Raw genomic sequence first — 16,229 nt, forward strand, 5'->3', positions numbered from 1 at the left:
TTAAAAAAATAACTTGATATTCATAGGATTTTCCTCCAGAGTCACCATGATGTAACCTGCTAGAAACTGAAACAACGTCTTTAGCCTTTTATTCCAAACACAATGATGAAGTGTTTGCCACTCATCATAATGGCTGCTATGCTAATTCATAAGAAGAGGGACCATAAGGGTGAAGGATCAAAAAGAAGAAGCATTCATCAGTTGCATAATAATATCTCTCTTCAATATTTCAGCAGGATGTTGCAGACAATAGGTGTGAAGGATGTCAGGTACAAAGCATAGAGATACAGGGGTTGGACAATGAAACTGAAACACCTGTCATTTTAGTGTGGGAGGTTTCATTGGACCAGCCTGGTAGCCAGTCTTCATTGATTGCACATTGCACCAGTAAGAGCAGAGTGTGAAAGTTCAATTAGCAGGGTAAGAGCACAGTTTTGCTCAAAATATTGAAATACACACAACATTAATGGTGACATACCAGAGTTCAAAAGAGGACAAATTGTTGGTGCACGTCTTGCTGGCGCATCTGTGACCAAGACAGCAAGTCTTTGTGATGTATCAGGGTCAATATACACGGCCGGGCTGCTATAGCCAAACCTTTGGTCACTCATGCCAATGCCAAACGTTGGTTTCAATGGTGCAAGGAGCATAAATCTTGGGCTGTGGACAATGTGAAACATGTATTGTTCTCTGATGAGTCCACCTTTACTGTTGTCCCCACATCCGGGAGAGTTACGGTGTGGAGAAGCCCCAAAGAAGTGTACCACCCAGACTGTTGCATGCCCAGAGGGAAGCATGGGGGTGGATCAGTGATGGTTTGGGCTGCCATATCATGGCATTCCCTTGACCCAATACTTGTGCTAGATGGGCACGTCACTGCCAAGGACTACCAAACCATTCTTGAGGACCATGTGCATCCAATGGTTCAAACATTGTATCCTGAAGGCGGTGCCGTGTATCAGGATGACAATGCACCAATACACACAGCAAGACTGGTGAAAGATTGGTTTGATGAACATGAAAGTGAAGTTGAACATCTCCCATGGCCTGCACAGTCACCAGATCTAAATATTATTGAGCCACTTTGGGTTGTTTTGGAGGAGCGAGTTAGGAAACGTTTTCCTCCACCAGTATCACGTAGTGACCTGGCCACTATCCTGCAAGAAGAATGGCTTAAAATCCCTCTGACCCCTGTGCAGGACTTGTATATGTCATTCCCAAGACAAATTGACGCTGTATTGGCAGCAAACGTAGACCCTACACCATACTAATAAATTATTGTGGTCTAAAACCAGGTGTTTCAGTTTCATTGTCCAACCCCTGTACATGCTCGGTTGGAATTATGCAGCCTTGTTCGGTAATTGATTTTTGCTTTTGTAATTTTCTCTAATCCTCTCTCGGTGTTTACTGTGAGAGGGGAATTCATTTTCTGCGAGAAATAAATTAGACGGCAGCACTGGATAAAACGAATGTTTGAGGACACACCTGAAGAGTGCGAGGACCATAATGAGACAGGTCTCATGACGCCTTGAGACATCTCATCTGATTGGCTGAGCTCAACCGCCAGTGAAGGCCCGCCAGGCTTGTTGGAAGGGAATTTATTCCATTTTGTGGTAATGGGATGGAAATGATGAGGCCTTACTGGCCTCAGGGAGAGTGCATTACTGAGAAGGAAAAGGCGCAGCAGCATTTGTGTGTTTGGCAAAGAGAGAGAGCAGCCAGAAAAAAATAAACAAAACATCACCTGAAAGCCATTTAATTAAATGACCATCTTATTTCAGGGCTGTACTGTGCTTTTTGTTTAGCAGAAAAATTGGCTAAATTGGTCAAGGAAACCATTTGTAACACAAAAATGTACAACACACACGCCACAAAACTTGCAAAGAGATAAATGAAAAAATTATTGCAATTGTGCCCAGTGGCTAGTTTAGGTTTAGTGCAAAATATGAGCAGATTTTCAACAACTTCAAAAGAATATTTTGGGCATATATGTTTTTAGATCAAACTTATTTCAAAACTGAAGTTGCTTGTTTAAAAGAGTTCCAAGCTGTGAGATGAACTTTAGGATCAGCCTACATTATTAGCTCTATCTAAAAGGTTCTCAGCATTCTCTGAAAGTTAGAAAAACTGTTTGCTTTCATTTTGTCAGAGAATCGCTGTGGTTGCCAACATTCCACTAAAAAGTGCAACACTGACCAAAAATACCCAGTTTCTCTCACTCTGAACTACTTTTTTCTTGTGTGTCAACCCAAGAAAACAATAGACTTTGAAATAATATTCAGGGTTCTTAAAAACACCTAAAATGCCAAGAAGTTTGTTAGAACAGCTATAACAGCTTCAGGTCTTCTGGGGAAGGCCTTCTTCAAGGCTTGGGTGTGTTCATTCCTTCAATGGTAAATCATATGTGAGGTCAGACACTGATGTTGGAAGAGAAGGCTTGGATCAGAGACTCTGCTCTAATTCATGGATGTTCTGCTGGGTCAGGATTCACAGCAGGCCAGTCAATTTCTTCCACAACAAACTCGCTCATCCATGTCTATATGGACCTGGATTTGTGCACTGTTGGAACAGGAAGTGGCCAGGTCCAAGTTGTTCCCACAAGGTTGGCAGCACCGTCTAAAATCTCATGACCGAAAGAACGAGATTCCGGATACAAGCAGCTGAAATGAGCTTCCTCCACTGGGTGGCCGGGTAATCCCTTAGAGATAGGGTGAGGAGCTCGGCAATCCGGGAAGAGCTTGGAGTAGAGCCACTGCTCCTCCACATTGAGAGTCAGTTGAGGTGGCTCGGGCATCTATACCGGATGTGCCCTGAACACCTCTCTCTGGAGGTGTTCCAGACACGTCCCACCAGGAGGAGGCCCAGCGGACGGCCCAGGACACGCTGGAGGGACTATGTCTCTCGGCTGGCCTGGGAATGCTTCAGGCTTCCCCCAGAGATGCAGATGTCCGGGGGAAGTCTTGTCGTCTCTGATGAGACTGCTGCTCTGTGACCCGGTTCCAGATGACAAGTACGAGAGGGCCAAAACTCAACAACAATGACATGAGACACTCAAAGTCATAAAGAAACAGACTACTTCAAGTCAAATGAGTTCAAGAATTTTTCCCATGACCTTTTTTTATTTTTACTCCACATCACTTTGTTACTATGTTGAATGCAGACATAATCGGGATGTTTTTGCCCCTAGTACCAAGCCGAGTTATTTAAGTACATTAGTGCATCTTCATATCCAAAGCTTGAAAAATGCTTCAGCCACTCTTCAAACTCAGACCAGAATAATTCACTTTGACCCAAACCTGTAAGCACTCTCATTTATTCACATTATACTCAGAGATAAATACAATGCTACAACATGACATCATAACATAGACAAAAAAAAATCAGTTGCAGACTAACTTCACACAATCAGATCCTTCATGACTTTCAAATATCCACACCAACAGAAAAAAGAACACTTTTCTTTCAAGACCCCTTAGGTTCTCTCCCATGCTTTTAAATATTTATAAAACACTATTTAAATACCCAAAAGGTGCTGAAGGTTTACTTCAACAAAGACATTCAACACAACGCATAAAAAGAGAGACGAATGCCTTGTAGTACAGCAGTGAGTCTGAATGATTTTCAAAAACCTGCATTAAAGGAGCCTGCTGCACAAATGCAACTCAAGTAAAAGATTCGACGTATGATGAGGAGTCATGCATAAAATCAAACAGCAGCAGGGGAAAAGGGGACATTAAAAGCTCTAGATGATTACACACATCCATTGTGCCAGTGTTTATAATCATATTGCACATCTAATCTATAAAATGACTCTTTAGGTAACTATTTTTTCATGTTACCATAATCGGCAGAGATAATCAGGTGAAATAAAGCAGCATCTGTCACAGATTTAATTACAACCTCCCCCAACTGACCAAACTGATTTTCATAGATGAGAAAAAGGTAACAAAAGATGGTAAATGAACCCGGAAAAGATAAAAATCTGAAACAAACAAAAAAGACAAATAAAGAAGAAGAATCCAGCAGAATCCAGTGACTCTAAAAGACCTCCTCTCATTCTGACACGACTGGCCGCTCTGCCTATTTGAAGTTAGTTATTTCCTGCTCTGTTTCCATGGCAGCTCAGAGCAGGTCAGGCAGGATGAGGCCCGGAGGTTTCGGCTCCACGCAGTTGATCCAGAAATTGGCGCAGCTGGCGTGGTACTGGTGGCCTCCGTACAGCAGCTTGAAGTTGTCCGTCTCAGAGTTGAAAGCCTGTTAGACAGAAAGGGTGAGACTGTCAGAGACCCTGATCCACAACCATGAGAAGAGGAAGAGGCTTGTGTCTTACATCTACACTCGCTACAATGCTAAAGGTAAGAGGATTTCATTTCACAGTTAGTCCACATGAAGGTGGAAAGCATACTTCCATGGCAGTTTGTCATAAGTATGATGTGAAAAACAACCAGAACCCAAGAAAGTAACTACATTTGGGGTTAATTCTGACCAACATCCTGTTTAAAAAAGGAGGAAAGGGGAATGAGCCTTGGTGTAGGACAGCAGTCGATCGATTAACCTTCCGACCCCATTTTATTTTAACCGGCGCCTGTGGTAGAATTACAGTGATTTGTTTCAAGGGATGTTTTCAAACCCCTTGAACGTTTTCAGTTTCATCACATTATAAATACAAACTTGAATCTATTTTATTAAGAGCTTATGTGACTGAACATAACACAACTTTTAACATTTTCATTAATAAAAGGAATGCTTTAAATCAAAGCTCAATGATGCGTTGGAATGGCCCAGTCAAAGTCCAGACCTAAATCTAAATCAGAATCTGTGGTAAGACTAATATTGTCTTGAGGTTGAGCTATGTTATAAAGAAAAAGGGGAAAAATGTCAGTCTGTAAATATAAAAAGCTAATAGAGACATAGTCCAAATGATTTTAGGTTGTAGTTCGTCTGCCAAATATTGACTCAGGAGGCTAAACACAAATTAACATCACACTTTTCAGATTATTTTTATTTGAAAATAAAATGAACGTTATTTTACCCTTCTCTCCTAAATTGAGTCCCAAAGAAATCTAAATAAAACACATTCAAGTTTGTGTGAGGTGACAAAATGTGAAGCTCAGGGAGTACGTTGCTCTGTTGTTCAGGAACGCACAGCATCATGTCAGCGCAACAACTTGCTTTCCGTTTGAACTTCATGGGCAACTACATCACGGTAATAACGTTTATTTTATAGCAGGGTCAATTATTTAACAATGTCTCTTTAATTAAAGAACTTTGAAAGTTAAATCTATCAAAACAAGAACATGTTGCCGCTTTATCTTAAAAGCTATTTGGAATGACGCAGTGAGAAAAAGTGATAAGACTTTGAAATACACCTATAGGGTACCGATTAGCACAGTAAATTTGAAATGTTATTAATCTCTAAAGTAAATTTAAAATAAGAGAAAAGAGCATCATAACTCACGTGTACTGTTACAGTCCTGGTTTTAGTTCATCTGCAGGAAGCTCTTGGAAACCAGAACTCTGCTTCAACTCTAAGTGATTCTTAGAACCACATGCTGTGATTAATTAGCCTCCATACTTTTAAGTAGAGCTTGATTTATGTGATTTTTAGCCTTATCGTGCTGCCTGTAGAGCAGTTGTGTTTTAAACCTGCAGAGGGGAGAAGAAAACCACTCTGAACTCACAGGTCTGAAGGCAGAAAGCATCTTCTCAGCAGGTAAAGCTGTCTGGAATGAGCTGGATGAGATAATGTGTATGTATGGAAAAGTAGAAGAATAATAAAAAAAACAGTTAAAACAAAAACTATTTAAATCTTTTTGTTTTGAATTTTATTTCTGCATAATGTCAGGTGTGTAGATGCAAATAACATCTGGCCAGGTTGATTATATTGGAATGAATTTAAACTTTTTAATGATTTCTCTTTTTTCAAGCCTTTTAAACCACATAAAGCAGCCAGTGTCCCTTTAGCATGTTTGTGCTAAAACATGAGCTTTGAATAAACTACCATTGAAATTTCTTTCTTTTTTATTCCACTAGGAGAAGATATTCTTTATGTATTGTAAATCTACCAATGTCCATATATGGGATGGAAAATTATAAACTTTTTGACATTTCACCAAAAAATTAAAAACTTATCAGAATCAATGTTTATCCCAATTTATGACATGCACAGACTGTAACAACCAAAAAATCCCAGTTTGCATTTATGGGATGGAAATAATATTATTAAAAAAATTATTTAGAGCAAAAATGAAGGAATCCTGGAGGGTTAAACATCTGTTGAGCCTACTGTGAACATCTGACTGCATCTAAATCCATCTATTTACTTTCAATAAATCTAAATACTGTCAGCAACAGTTTTAATAGAATAGAAAGGATTCCTCATGCTGCGACACATTTACAAATTTGTTTATACAATCTTGTGAGGCACAACAGTCTTGATTCCCTCAACTTCAGCGAATAACTGCACACTGCAAGAAATACAGATTTACAAGACGCTGCCATTTCTGAGGGTGACTTCATACAGTAAATTGAATGAATTCATTGTACCCTGGTCTCAGCTGGTACCCGGAACAGAAAAGACTTGGTGTTCCATTTCCTTATGAATCACATGTAGGAACAGAGGAGAAAAATCTCATCTGATGTCTTTATAGAAGGCTGGGAAAACTAATTATTGGTGATTTATCTCTATTGAGGCAAGAAAAACGTTTGCTTTGACGCTGTATGTCTAAGACAATTAAAACGTTTTGGAAACAATTTTTGGAAATGGGCACTTTAGGAACAAAATCTTCTCATAGCTTTTCTTAGACGTGTTTTAAATAATTCTGACTTCATCTAAAGAAGAGAATGAAAATAATAAAACCTGGTTAATTTCTAATCTCACATCAGCAGTTCTGACTTTGATTACATCTTTATAAATTAGAACATAATTGAAAAGTTTATTTTAGTAATTCACTTCAAAAAGAAAGTCAACATGGAGTCATTACATCAGTTTCTCAGAAAATCAGGATGATGTAAGACCAATTAAAATGATTTTAATAAAGAAATGCTATGGCCATAGCTGATGTTCTGAGCTCTTTCACGACTTGGTGGTTGTCCAGCAGAGTCACTGAAACCTCCAAAAGAAGAGTAAGGCAAAAGAGTCCATTGCTAAAAAAGCTGGTAGTTCACAGAGCGCTATATCCAAGCTCAGAAGAAAGTTCAGTGGAAGGTGAAAGTGTGGTCAACTGCTGGAGTTGTTTCAAGAGCTACAACACAGACGTATCCAGGATATGGCCTACAACCTGAGTGAAGGAGAAAAAAGACTCCCTGCTGCTCAGTGGTACAAAGTCCTCTTTTTAGATAAAAGCAAAGTTTTTATGGAAATCAAGGTCCCAAAGTGTGGAAGAAGAGCAGAGAGGCACAGAATCCACAATGCTTTAAGTCCAGTGTGAGGTTTTCAGTTAGGATTTGGGTGCCATGTCAACTGCAGGTGTTGGTGTTGGTCCACTGTGTTTTCTGAAGTTAGTGCAGCAGTCTGCCACTAGATTTTAGAGGACCCCATGCTTCATTCTGCTGATAAAATCAGCGTCTCCATAAAGGTTATTTTCCAACAAGACTTTGTACCGGCCCACACTGCCAAAGGCACCAACAGCTGGTTCAGTGACCATGGTGTTGCTGTACTTGATTGGTCAGCAAACTGGCCTGACCTGAAGCCCACAGAGAATCTATGGAGTAATGATAAGAGGAAGATGAGAGACATCAGACCCAACAATACAGATGACCTGAATGTCGCTATTAAAGCAACCTGGGCTTTCATTTCACCTCAGCAGAGCCACAGGCTGGCTGCCTCCATGCCACGCTGCTTCGTTGCAGTAATTCGTGAAAAAGGAGCCCCAACCAAGTGCTCTTGGAGTTTTTTTGGTAGGAAAGTTCTCCACTGTTCCATATTTCCTCCATTTGTATATAATGGCTCTCGCTGTGGTTGGCTGGATCCCCAAAGTCTTAGAAATAGCATTTTAACCCATTCAAGACTGATACATGTTAAGGGCTTTGTCTCATCTGTTCTTGAATTTCTGTAGATCAGGACATGACTTGTTGCTTTTTGAGATTTGTTTAGCCTACTTCATGGTGTCAAACAGGTTGGTCTGTCAGAAACCAGACCTAGTTGTGAAACTGAACTCAGCTTTCCAAACAAATGTGTTTCATCACATTAAATTTGTGATTCAAGAGGGGTGATTACTTTATTATTCTTTTTTTTAAACGTGGCAAGATTGGTTTGGATAGCTCTTTTCATTTAACAAATAAAATTATCTTTGGACAACTGCATTTTGTATTTACTCAGGTTGTCTGATATAAAAATTATTTGATAATTGGAAACATTTAGGTATGACCAAAATGCTACAACAAGATAAATCCCAGATGGGAAAAAAATCCATGAATTTTGGGTTTTTATGAGCTGTAAGGAAACATCGAATAGAAATAATCTCCTAAAATATTTCACTCCACATCTTTTCAATTATATTCTAGATAGTTTAAATGATCTAAGAAGCTAAATTTGGTCTTGCTCCATTCTTTGACGTAGCAACAAAGCCTGAGATGGATACAGGCAAAAATGACTCGACTTCATTTACTTATTTTGACACAAAACAGTGAAAGCCCCACAGTCAAAACCCTTTGCCTCACAGTGTGATCTGATATGGTCTAAATGTAGCAAAACGACCCCCACATGACTGCATTTTCACTGGCCGCAGCTGTAGCTGTGTGTGTGCAATCAGTAGATGCTAATGTGTGTGATGTGCAGTTGAGGAGTTTGCCTCCCCAGTGAAATAATTGAGGTGAAGCCGGAGCGAGGAATGACTCATGTGTAGTGAATCATAGAAGCAGAGGGAGACGCCAAAAGAAAGCAACGACTGCATTTAAGAAACAAAATCATCCCAGCGCTAAAACGCACCATCAAGTCAAATATGTCTCCACCTTTCTGAATGCAGTCTGCAGCTCAGATGCTCCGCTGCCTCTCTAATGCAGACTGAATAACACATTTTCCACTCTTCACTTTTTCTCATCACGCTCACATTTCACAAGCAGAGTGATTTCCTTTCAGAACTCTTTTGTGCCCTGGCCTACTTGTTCCTGCTAAGCCACGCTCAGCACTGTCAGAGCTGCAAGACTTGGAAGGAGGAGAGCATGTTAGGATGAAAAAAATAGAGTGGTCATCACAGAGATGTTCTGTAATAAATCCGCCACCTTCTCTGAAGGCTTCCTCTGCAGAGACGTCAGCAGAAGCTGATTATAAATGTTTTACCTGGATAGATGTTTTTTATTTTTTTTTTATTTGGTACAACCACACTGATCTAACAAAAATGGTACTACAGTATTCAGACTGGAGTAGTATAATTATTTCATTGACCTTTGCATCTGCTAATTTAAATTGGAAATTCAGGCCAGATAACTGCCCATTTCGGCTAATATATAATGCAAAACTTGTTTTCTTTAACCTTTTCTAGGAAATGTTTTTTCCTAAAGTTTTATAATAGTTACAGGCATCATTTCATGGTAGATAAATCGAGTGGAGATGCTGGTTGTCACAGTTCCACTGTTTGGATCTGAAGATGAAGAAATGAAGGTGCAAGGTACATATAGTGTCCTGCGCATTTATTGGTACCCCTTAAGAAACAAAAAAAAAAAAAACAGAAGTCTGGTTTGCTGAAGGATGAACAAACACAGGATTAAATCCACTTATTTTTAGTAGCAGGATGATCAAATTAAGCAGGAACCACTGGCCTTCACTAGAGGACAAAGGACCAATCAGTGCCTTCTGCTGTCACCGAAGCTGTTCTTTCACTTCATGACACACAAAGGGGATTCTGGCCTCTGCGCGACTCTCATACCTTCTTACCAATGTGGCTCTGCCAAAACTGTAATTAAAAGAAGCATTATTAATCTCAAGCTAGTGGCACACAGGCAAAACAAATTGGTATAAATGTCAGCTTGAGTCTGAGCATGGAGGAGAGCGGGGTGAGCGACAGTGTGTTTGTGTGTACGCAGGTCTATTATCCGCCTCACTCCTGACTAATGTTTAAGCCACATCTGCTTGCAGCCAAGATGCCTCGCAGTCAGCCGTATCTCGCCTGGACCATCCATCTGGCTCTGGCAGAGCAGCAGAGGGACAACGAGAGACAATCAGCGCCAGCGTGCTGCCCTTTAAACCGCAGGCTCTGAGAACACCATTAATGGCCCACACTGATAAAAATCACAAAGGGGGACACAGCCATGCTGCACAGAGCACCCCAGTCAGAGAACAGTTATTAGAAACAGGAATGGATGTTAGCTGATAGGAGGGAGGTGAGCAGCTACCTCGAGGTGGAGGTGAGGAGGAAAAATTGAAACGAACCCAGTTACCTTGAAGGAACCAATCCCAGAGTGCAAAAACGTACCCTGAGGTGCCAAAGTGACAGCTCTCCACTTACCCCAGAGTGTGTTGTTACCTTTTGATAGTTTTTAGACATGCTTTGGTACAGAAGCTCAGAGACAACAGCGCGTCTGTCCATCTAGATATGAGCAGCAGCATCCAGGCAGGGCAGACCTCTTTCATTTCAATTTCTGCAAATCTGTAAGAGTCACCTAACGTCTAAATGGTTTAAAGTTACAAGAGTTAGGTTTTACATATTCTGAGCAACTACACTGACAGGTTTACACCTCGATAAAATAACAAGGGAACAAAATCAATTTTATGATGATTTAAGTCTCAATGGTTTCAGCCTCTCTCAATTAGATGAATCTATACTTCAGGTAGTTTTGTGAGCTAAAATCAACTATATACTTTGTAAATAGTACAGTTAAAAGGATTCAAACCACCTCCACTTTGTCATATTTCCATTGAAAACAGGCTTGCAATCTATTACGGGCCACATCATTAGTTTTCCTGTTTCTGCAGGTCTATCAAGGTTTTTCTTTAATTCATAATCGCTTTTTTTTCTGCTTCAATTTTAGGTCCAGTCAATTTACTTGTAACAACAGCATACTGTAGAGGTTAGAGAAGCACAGACAAATCTGCACCTCCTGCAGAGTTACCCTGGGCCTCCCTGCCATGATTAACGCTCTCCCTGTCCTGTTGGTCAGTTTAGGTGGACCTCCATGTCTCAGTAGTTTTGCAGCTGTGCCATACTCTGTCCATCTCCAGATGACTGATTGAACAGCGCTCTGTAATGTGTGCAAAGCTATGAATATTGCTTAATAACCTAACCCTGCTTTAAAAGTTTGGATTTTTATTTTTATTCAAAAGCTGGGCTTAGATTTATTTATTTTTTCACAGAAACTAAAAAAAAGGCTTAACAAATTTTAATGCAACACCTTTCTGATTTTTGTTTTTAAACATCCACCATTTTCATTTCCCAACAGAATTATGTGTTGCTTTATCACATTAAAGTGCCAAAAAATTCATTAGGTTTGAGGCTCTAAAGTGACAAAATATTTTTAAAAAGTTAAACTTTTGCTTGGCACCATAATTCAGAGTTGAGTGGCTAAACAAAAAAACACAGGGAACTGGAATTTAAAAAGCTTATTTAAAAAGCAGCAAAAGTACAAATAAATAGTTTTGGAAGGCATTTATAAAGGCTGGATAAATATTGCACAAAACCACCAAGACGTCTGACTCTTCAAACATATTTTCAATTTAAAAAAAGACATTAAAAAAAAGTACGTTTAGGTATATTTACAAAAATATAACTGATCAGCTTATATGAAACAGTACCGTACTTGTATTTGGCCTACAATCAAGTGTTTCTCTCCTTTTTTCTCTCTATTTGCCAAAATCCCCATAAGGACTTTTATTTTTCTGTTATTTAACTAAACTAAATGAACCCTAAACTGAATTTAACGCTACCCCATTAAAACAAGAGTCTGGAAAAGCCAAAAAATACATCAAGAAAAGAGTTCACATGCAGTCAAGCTCCAACAGCGCAGGCAGAGAAAAGCAAGCCCATCTGTTTATATCAGCCAGCCTTTTAGGTAATAAATGTTTGTTTACAATTTCCAAGCAAAATGGATGGAAGAGAGGACTGCTGTTAAACAAAAAAGCAATAATCAAACCTTGGAAGAACAGCTGTTGAAGGATTTCAACAGTAGCTGAGCTAATACCTGATCCCTCAGGTGGCGTGTGTGGCAGTATAATGTAATGACACATCCTGTGTAATACTGTAATGAATGTATGTGAGAAGGAAAAGCTTGACGGGCATCGAGGCTGCGGTGAATGTGATTTTATTCTGGAAGCCTCAAAAAGAGAAATCTGAATAAGTCCTTTCTGGTGCTTTTCAATAGAACAGCACAACTGACTGTATGTAAATAAGGTTGCTCTGTGTCAGAAAAGATGCTGGAATTGTAATAAAGGAGCTGTGGAGAGATGGATCCTGTCACTTTGGCCCCCTGCATGGCCCCGACTGTTAGAAGAGAACAGGCCCCCCGACGTCCCAAGAGGAGAAAAAAGGAGAAATGAGATCTGGATGACAGGTTGACTGGTTCATACTCGTTTTAACAGACGTCCAAAAGCGCTTCCTTCTTTGTTCTGTAAAATGTGTCAAAGTCACACAAACATCAGTAGTTACACGCTGCCGAGGAGAAGGGCAACATTTAGGTAAAAATGTTTCAACCACAGGTGATTCTTTGTGTGTGTGTGAGCACCAACCTTGCTGCGTGCGTCAACGTTCAGCAGGCAAACTCCGCAAGCCATTTCCTTGGCGTTCTTGATGCTGGGCCTCAGAATACAGGAGGAGAAATCCAGGGAGCTTTCATCTGGCTACACACACAGACACACAAAACACAAATATGGTTTTATCTCCTCCTGCAGGGCAACATGCAATCCTATCTGTTTTATACAGCCAGGTTCAGAACAGGTCTGATTACATGAAACATCTTCATGCCTCCGTTTTATTTTGTAGAAACCTTTCATGGCTCCTAAACAGTTTGTCAAAATCATAAACTTTTCCTGCCTCCCGTTCCACAGTATTTAGTCCTTTTAAGGTCATTTGAAAGTGTGAATAAAAAAAAATCCACAATGAATTTCTGCAGATATTTCTATAGTCTCCTGGAAACAGCAAAAAAGAACAGGACCAGAGGGAAGACGATGGATGGATGTTTCAGACAAAATATATAGAAACTTTTTGAAACACTTATCTTTTTCAGATTTGGAAATTATTTAGCATTTCACACCTTTACAGGTTTTTTTTAATCCTTTTTAAATCTCCCTGGTTTGTCTAAAAAAAATATGTCTTCTGATAAAAATGAAGCCTCTCTGTTTTTCTTTTAAAAACAGCAACGAAAAGCTTGATGAATGAATGAATCCATGCTGCTCGTCATGTCTGTTGATGTGGAAGTCAATCTATCAGGAACATCTGGCAGCATTGCATCAAAAAAGAAAGAAAAATCAATGAATCATTGATTTTATTTCAACGAGCCAGCAACGCCCAACACTTCATCAGTGAAGTATTTGAGACTTGACCTCCAACAGTTAGAATATGCACTGGTGAAAATAAAGGGCTGACGAAGAATGAACTGGGATATTTTATATTAGTCACTTGTCCCTGTTCCTCTGATCCGGATGTTTTTGAGCGACTTACTACGAGTTTGGCCAGCGACATGAAGCCAATGAGGTTGTTCCACACTCGGCTGATGTCCTTCAGCTGCTGCTGCAGCTTCTCAGAGCACACCGCCGTCGCCTTGATGCCCAGCTCCACTCGCCTGGTGACCCGGTACACTTCCACAACACCTGATTTACAAAATACACAAACATATTAGAAAAGCATACTTGCAAACTTCATTTTAAAAAAGGGTCAAAAGATTTTCCTTGAAACCACTGCCAAATAAAAAAACACTCATAGAGGGAGCTAAGATCTGTAACAAGAAGATCTCATCCTTCTCGTTTCAATGTGTGTCAGACCCAAACAGAATTGTTCAGAAGAGATGTTCACAGTTCGCGTTTCCAGCTAGGACTTTATTGGTTTTAACTGCTCATTCTCAGTGTTCTGTGTCCACTCTGATCGTCAAGCTAACAAAACAAGAGACAAACTCAGGACCGATCAACACAAAAGTGCATCTTTTACTTGTGCTTCAAGAAGGTGGTGTTTGGATGCACCTATACAAAATATTAAGTTAATTATTTGATAATCAAGCTTGACGGATTTGCTGAAAATGACTGTGTGACATAAATAGCCAAAAAAATGTCCTTATACTGAATTTTTTACCATTTATCTTTGTCTTTGAATTACAAAACAAACTTAAAAGCAGAGGTTTTCAAAGGAGCAAGCATACAATATACAAGTGATTTTAGAAATGTGCTTTTATACAATAAACCAGTGATGACTGACTGCTTATTTATCAACAAGCTTCGAGCATAATTATGGCTGACTATTTCACCACACTAACACTAACAGATCCATTAATATACACTTAGTATGGACATAAATATCATATCAGTTTAGATTTTAAATGTCAATTTAAATTGTTCTTTATTCTCAGTGGAATGGTGATAGAAAATGGAGGTTCAATAATTAAAACAATAATTTAAGCACAACTTTAAACTTCTTGTGGATTTTCTTTACCTCATCCAGTCAAAATTAAATAAAGGATCATTATTTAAATTACAATATTATTGAAAAGTGTATTTCTTTCAGTAACTCAATTACTAAGTGAAACACAGAAATGAATTAAACACAGACTGATATTTTAAAGCCTTTATTTCTGCTTTTCCGCTGACAGCTAATGAGAAAAAAATGACAGACCAAATAAAAAAAACATTGTTAATGCAGAAATGTGGCCTTTTAAAAAATATGTTTAATCCCTGCTTAAAGGTTATTTTCAAAACGTACTTTTAATCTGATCAGTTTTTCATCAAATATTCTAATTTAGTGAATACGATTGTATACGGACTAAAATATATACATACACTACAACGTTTTATTGTTAAATGTCCCTTAGCAAGCTGCACCTTGACTGACTGCTTACTTATCAACAAGCTTCGAGCATAATTATGGCTGACTATTTCACCACTCTTCATATCAGAAGTTGTTTCCAGCACCGAGACGGGTCATAAGCGTTCTGTTAGCCTTCTTTAACCACAGTAAAACAACTTGATTTGTATTTAGAACCACTGTCCTGTTAATACACCCAACTGTGTCTAAGGTTCAGCCTTTTGATTTGATGGGACGGTAAACAACTTGGAAGTAGTTCCTCTGCCTTCATTACATCCACTTTGTCTAAATGTTCCCGAACATCCTAACAAATTTCCTTCCATGTGACAGAGGCAGTTAGGGCCAGAAGGTTTGTGTGTGTATAAATTTGACCCCTTTTTTGATTAGAGAAAATCCATAATACATTCAAAATGTGGCCGAATTTTTTAATTTTTTAAATATGTATAACATGTTGATGTTATATTCAATCCACCATGTAAAATCAAACAACTCAATACTGGCCGAATAAATAATTTAAAACCAATAATTAAAGAATGTGGTCATCAGCTGTCATCCTATAACCCTCCTTTATTCTTCTTGTTAAACTAAGTCCTTCAAAGCGATCTAATGATGATTTAAAACTGAGGCCCCTGATGTTTTAATGGTGTGTGTGGTTCCTCACCCAGCAGGTACTCCATGCCCTGAGCAGACTGGATGACCTCGGTGCAGACAGACGAGCTGCTGATGCCGTTCAGGGTGTTGTTGGCCTTGGTGATGACCTAAACACGGAGCGACAGAAGCCAGCGTTGTGTCACACATGCTATTTTTGTTGGTCATAGTCATTAGCGAGAATAATGTGACCAGGTTTTTAACACAATAACTTCTGCTGCTTCTGTTTTTGACATAAGCAACTGAAAGTTAATGCAAAGACACCAATGCATACTTTTCAGCTAAGACTTACTGTATTTTATTTAGCTATTCTGCTAGTAAAACTCTGCAAATTGACTTTTGTTTTGCTGGAGTATTTTTTGGACTTTTTGGATTCTTCAGATATGTTAACACATAAACAGGGGTTGGACAATAAAACTGAAACACCTGGTTTTAGACCACAATAATTTATTAATATGGTGTAGGGCCTCCTTTTGTGGCCAATACAGCGTCAATTCGTCTTGGGAATGACATATACAAGACCTGCACAGTGGTCAGAGGGATTTTAAGCCATTCTTCTTACAGGATAGTGGACAGGTCACTACGTGATACTGGTGGAGGAAAACGTTTCCTGACTCGCTCCTCCAAAACACCCCAAAGTGG

The 16,229-nt window shown here is 39.2% G+C and overlaps 1 protein-coding gene across 11 annotated transcripts in view; it reads right to left on the minus strand.

Annotated features, from left to right (window-relative positions):
• Positions 1–3,297: 3,297 nt before the first annotated feature.
• Positions 3,298–16,229, minus strand: part of synrg (synergin, gamma) — a 53,064-nt gene continuing 40,132 nt past the window's right edge. For 7 of the 11 annotated variants that reach the window (XM_047390699.1, XM_047390701.1, XM_047390700.1 and 4 more), the window contains 5 exons: positions 15,601–15,697; positions 13,590–13,738; positions 12,659–12,769; positions 12,500–12,538; positions 3,298–4,254 (listed from right to left, as the gene is read on the minus strand). In XM_047390699.1, the coding sequence (XP_047246655.1) occupies positions 4,123–4,254; positions 12,500–12,538; positions 12,659–12,769; positions 13,590–13,738; positions 15,601–15,697 (528 nt within the window). In that variant the 3' untranslated portion in view covers positions 3,298–4,122. Of the gene's footprint in view, positions 4,255–9,759; positions 9,894–12,499; positions 12,539–12,658; positions 12,770–13,589; positions 13,739–15,600; positions 15,698–16,229 lie in introns of all 11 variants that reach the window. The other 4 variants (XM_047390698.1, XM_047390705.1, XR_007042239.1 and 1 more) reach the window with 3 other exon arrangements.

Source organism: Girardinichthys multiradiatus, chromosome 18, assembly GCF_021462225.1.
Source record: "Girardinichthys multiradiatus isolate DD_20200921_A chromosome 18, DD_fGirMul_XY1, whole genome shotgun sequence".
NCBI lineage: Eukaryota > Metazoa > Chordata > Actinopteri > Cyprinodontiformes > Goodeidae > Girardinichthys > Girardinichthys multiradiatus.